The 3,833-nt window shown below is 32.5% G+C and overlaps 1 protein-coding gene across 4 annotated transcripts in view; it reads right to left on the bottom strand.

Moving 5' to 3' along the window:
• Positions 1-3,833, bottom strand: part of Sgsh (N-sulfoglucosamine sulfohydrolase) — a 51,257-nt gene that overhangs the window by 23,494 nt on the left and 23,930 nt on the right. For all 4 annotated transcript variants that reach the window (XM_014429757.2, XM_014429753.1, XM_014429754.3 and 1 more), the window contains 2 exons: positions 1,946-2,065; positions 951-1,133 (listed from right to left, as the gene is read on the bottom strand). In XM_014429757.2, the coding sequence (XP_014285243.1) occupies positions 951-1,133; positions 1,946-2,065 (303 nt within the window). The remainder of the gene's footprint in view (positions 1-950; positions 1,134-1,945; positions 2,066-3,833) is intronic.

Below are 3,833 nucleotides of genomic sequence, written 5' to 3'. Positions count from 1 at the left end.
TATATGTATCACTTTTAATATGTTTTGCTGACAGGTCAATGCCTCAGGCTGCTCCTTTGGGTATAAACCTCTTATCAGGTATGACACGCCACCAAAAGAACTTACATTAAATTCCAATTTATCTTTTTTTTTCCCAGCTGGTACTTCTAATACATATCAATATATATGGAGCAATGTGACTCAGTGGTTAGGCTACTAACTCCAAGGACCCAGGTTTGAATCTAGAGGATATAGAATGGATATAAAATGCATCTTTACCCCCCTCTGATGACCTTCAGAGTATAAGTTTGTTATTTTAGGAGAAAATAAACAAAAATCATATAAAATAGAACAAGGGCAATTAAAAAGATATATCAGAAGTATTGCACTTAAAAAGAGTGTTTTTGATTATTTATAAACTAAATGGCCCTACTTTATAATTTTATATTATCATTAATTCATACCCTCTTAATAGGAAAAAGTATTACATACTTATATTTAATACAAGGGTATGGTTAGTTTCATTGACCAAACTTAGGAGGCTCTACTCGACAGGAAATTCAGCTGGTAAAAAATTGGGGAAAAATGTGGAGCAATTTTCTGTAAAATAAGGTAGGCCAAATTTGATGTCAATGAATGAAGTGACAGTTGATTCCTGGAGCTATGGGATTAGAAACTGGAAAGCATTAGCATATAATAAAGCTTTAATTTAATTTTCTGTTAAAGTTTAAGGGTATCATCCCCATCTTTAGAAAAATTCTTACATTTACATATATATTTCATTTTTTGTGATAAATAAATGCAGGAGTAGTTGTCTCACTTGCATTTTTACATTCTGTTCATTTATTTTAATTTTAATACTATTAAAATAAAACAAAATAAATAGAATGTGGCTATGCTGGCTAAAATAGCAACTGCCTTTTTATTTATCTATGACTATAAAAATTGATTGAAATAAATTTATTGATTACCTCCATTTAATAATGGTAGAAGAGATTTTCCTGTAAATTTTGAATGAAAAATATCATTTGAATGAATATCAAACCAGTCTAATATTGTCGGTGTAATATCCAGCAAACTAGCAAGATTTGTTGTTTTTTTATTTTTTGAGGCATTTTGATCAGGTGATGAAATTATCATTGGAACTGATATCCCTGAAAGAAATAGGTCTAATTTTAATCAAATAAATATAATTATTTGAATTTACTATGCAAATTTCTGTAAGACAAATAATGCTCTATTTACTTATAAACAGAAAATATGTATTGTAGTATAAAAAAAAAATATCAAAAGGAAGTGGATAAATAGTAAACACTTTCTTATACAATAATGTAACAATGTAATAATAGTAAACATGTATACAGGAGTGTAGCAAGAAGTACTAAGGCTCTGGGCGAAATATTGGATGGGGCCCCTTTATCTCATTTTGAGTGGGAGGAGAGGTTAGACAAAACAACTTTCTTTTAATCCCTTAAATTGTATAACTTTATCACTTTTCAAGGGAATGCAAAACAATTAACTATTGATAAATATATAATAAATAAAAAGTCATATAAATATAATTTTTATTACCATAAAAATTAATTTATATTATATTCATAGAGAATTAGGGACCCTTTGAGCTATGGAGCCCGGGACAAGTTGCTCCCAGATCCAGTGCTCCTTCATCCAGGTATATCTCTAGTACAAGTGCAATTTTGTAAATTTCAAGAAGTGTGTTTCAAACCTAATTTTTTCTCTTATTTTTTGTCTAATGAGCCAAGTGACATAGTATTACAAAAGATTCGTACGAATTCGTTGAAAGATTCCTAAAATTTGGACCATTAGAAACAAAGATAAAGAGAAAAAATTAGGTTTGAAAAACATTACTTGAAATCTACAAAATTATTCTTAACCCACTAGTCACAGGTACCACAGATACACCATTATTAATATTACTTTTAAAATAACTATACAAATATTTTACCTGAATCATATGCGTTTGTCCGACCAGCAGGAAAAGGAATACCATTATCAGATGTGAAAATAATGAGAGTTTCATTTTCAAGACCAGCAACTGATAACTCATTCAATATGAGACCTATACCTGTTGGTAGAAACAATTAATCGAAATATAATAAGTAATTATTTTGAATTTTCATAAATCTTTTTTAATAACTATTGAGAATAAATATTCATTTATATTTAAGAGGGAAAGTCAATCATTATTCGCAATATAGTTATACAATTTTATTGTAATCAAATAGGAAACTTACAAGTACATAATTTTTCGACAGAGCCCCCTTGCTTTTCAACGCACTTGGTCCATCGTTGTATAAGCTTCGTGATGCCCTCATAAAAGAAGGTTTTCGGTTCAGTCGCGAGCTAGGAATGCACCGCTTCTTTCTTTGCTTCGTCCGAGATGCCTCATTGAGTGGACCAAACAAATGATAGTCAGAAGGGGCAAGATTGGGATTATACGGAGGATGAGCCTGTACTTGAGAATTGAGTTTCTGGAGCGTTGCAGCAGTATGCGAACGGGCATTGTGCAACAACACAACACCTTTTGACAGCATTCCTTGGCATTTGCTTTGGATTGCAGGCTTTAGCTTGGCAGTAAGCATCACACTATAACGTACACTATTTATTGCTGTGCCCCTTTCCTCATAATGTTCCAGTACTGGACCTTGTGAGTCCCAAAAACCGTAAGCATCAGTTTTCTTGCGGACGGTGGGGTCTTGAGTTTTTTCTTGCACGGCGAATTTAGATGTTTCCATTCCATACTCTGCCGTTTACTCTCTGGCTCGTAATAATGGATCCATGTTTCGCCACTAGTAATTAACCTGTCTAAGAAGTTGTCCCGTTCGTTACCATAGCGATCCAAATGTTTTTGGCAGGTGTCCAAGCGCGTTTGTTTATGCAACTGTGTGAGTTGTTTTGGGACCCATCTTGCACAAACTTTATGAAATTCAAGTCTGTTGTGGATGATTTCGTAGGCAGAACCGTGAACGCTCAATGTTTTCTTTATTTGTGGCGGTAAAAGGTCGTCCGGCTTCTGCATCGTGCGTAACACTTGTGCGTGTTCCATTCGTAGACACACCGTTGTGGCAAAACACTGTTCCCGTTCTGTACTCATAAGTTTTCGATGAATTTCAGCCCCTGATACGCCTTCCGACCACAAAAAACTGATAACTGAACGTAGCTCTTCTTTGATGCAAATAGAAAACGCAGCAGCTATGATTAACAGTACGACAGCGATAACGAAACTAACCTAGCAGCTTGAAACTTGCTTAGACTTAACAACAAATAAAAAAAGCATGCGCCATAAACGCAAAACGATAGTGCTACCAACATAAACAAAAATATAACTAAATTGCGGATAAATATTGACTTTCCCTCGTAGTAATATTGTATATAAAAGGCATGTAAATAAATATTATTTAAAAGAAATTGTATTAATTTTATAAAAATATCAAATATTTATTTTCTAAAAATTATTTGCCCATAAAATACACAATAATAACAACAACAAAATAATAATAGAATAATTTAAATTCCTTTAAACCTCATGTCATCTGTAGATTAAATTTGCATTGAACAACTGTATTTTAATGTTTTAAAAAAATTGGAGAAATTTATATTATACTGTACTTTGTTGGTTCAACAATAGATCTTTGAGTTAAGGCATCCACAATTTCCTGTCCTCAGTTGTTGTTTCTGTTATCTTAAGAAACACCATACATGCATGCTATTCTGTATTGATTAATAAATAAAAGTGAAACCCTGCAAAATGGGGCGAAACGTTGGACATTAAATAGTTATAATATATATATAAACTATTTGTTCTTTTTTTGACCGCAACCCTGACCATCTTA

This window comes from Halyomorpha halys, unplaced genomic scaffold (assembly GCF_000696795.3).
Source record: "Halyomorpha halys isolate HHAL.00 unplaced genomic scaffold, Hhal_1.1 Scaffold819.1, whole genome shotgun sequence".
Lineage (NCBI taxonomy): Eukaryota > Metazoa > Arthropoda > Insecta > Hemiptera > Pentatomidae > Halyomorpha > Halyomorpha halys.
Note: the sequence above shows the minus strand (reverse complement) of the source record. Positions and strands in the feature narration are given on the sequence as shown.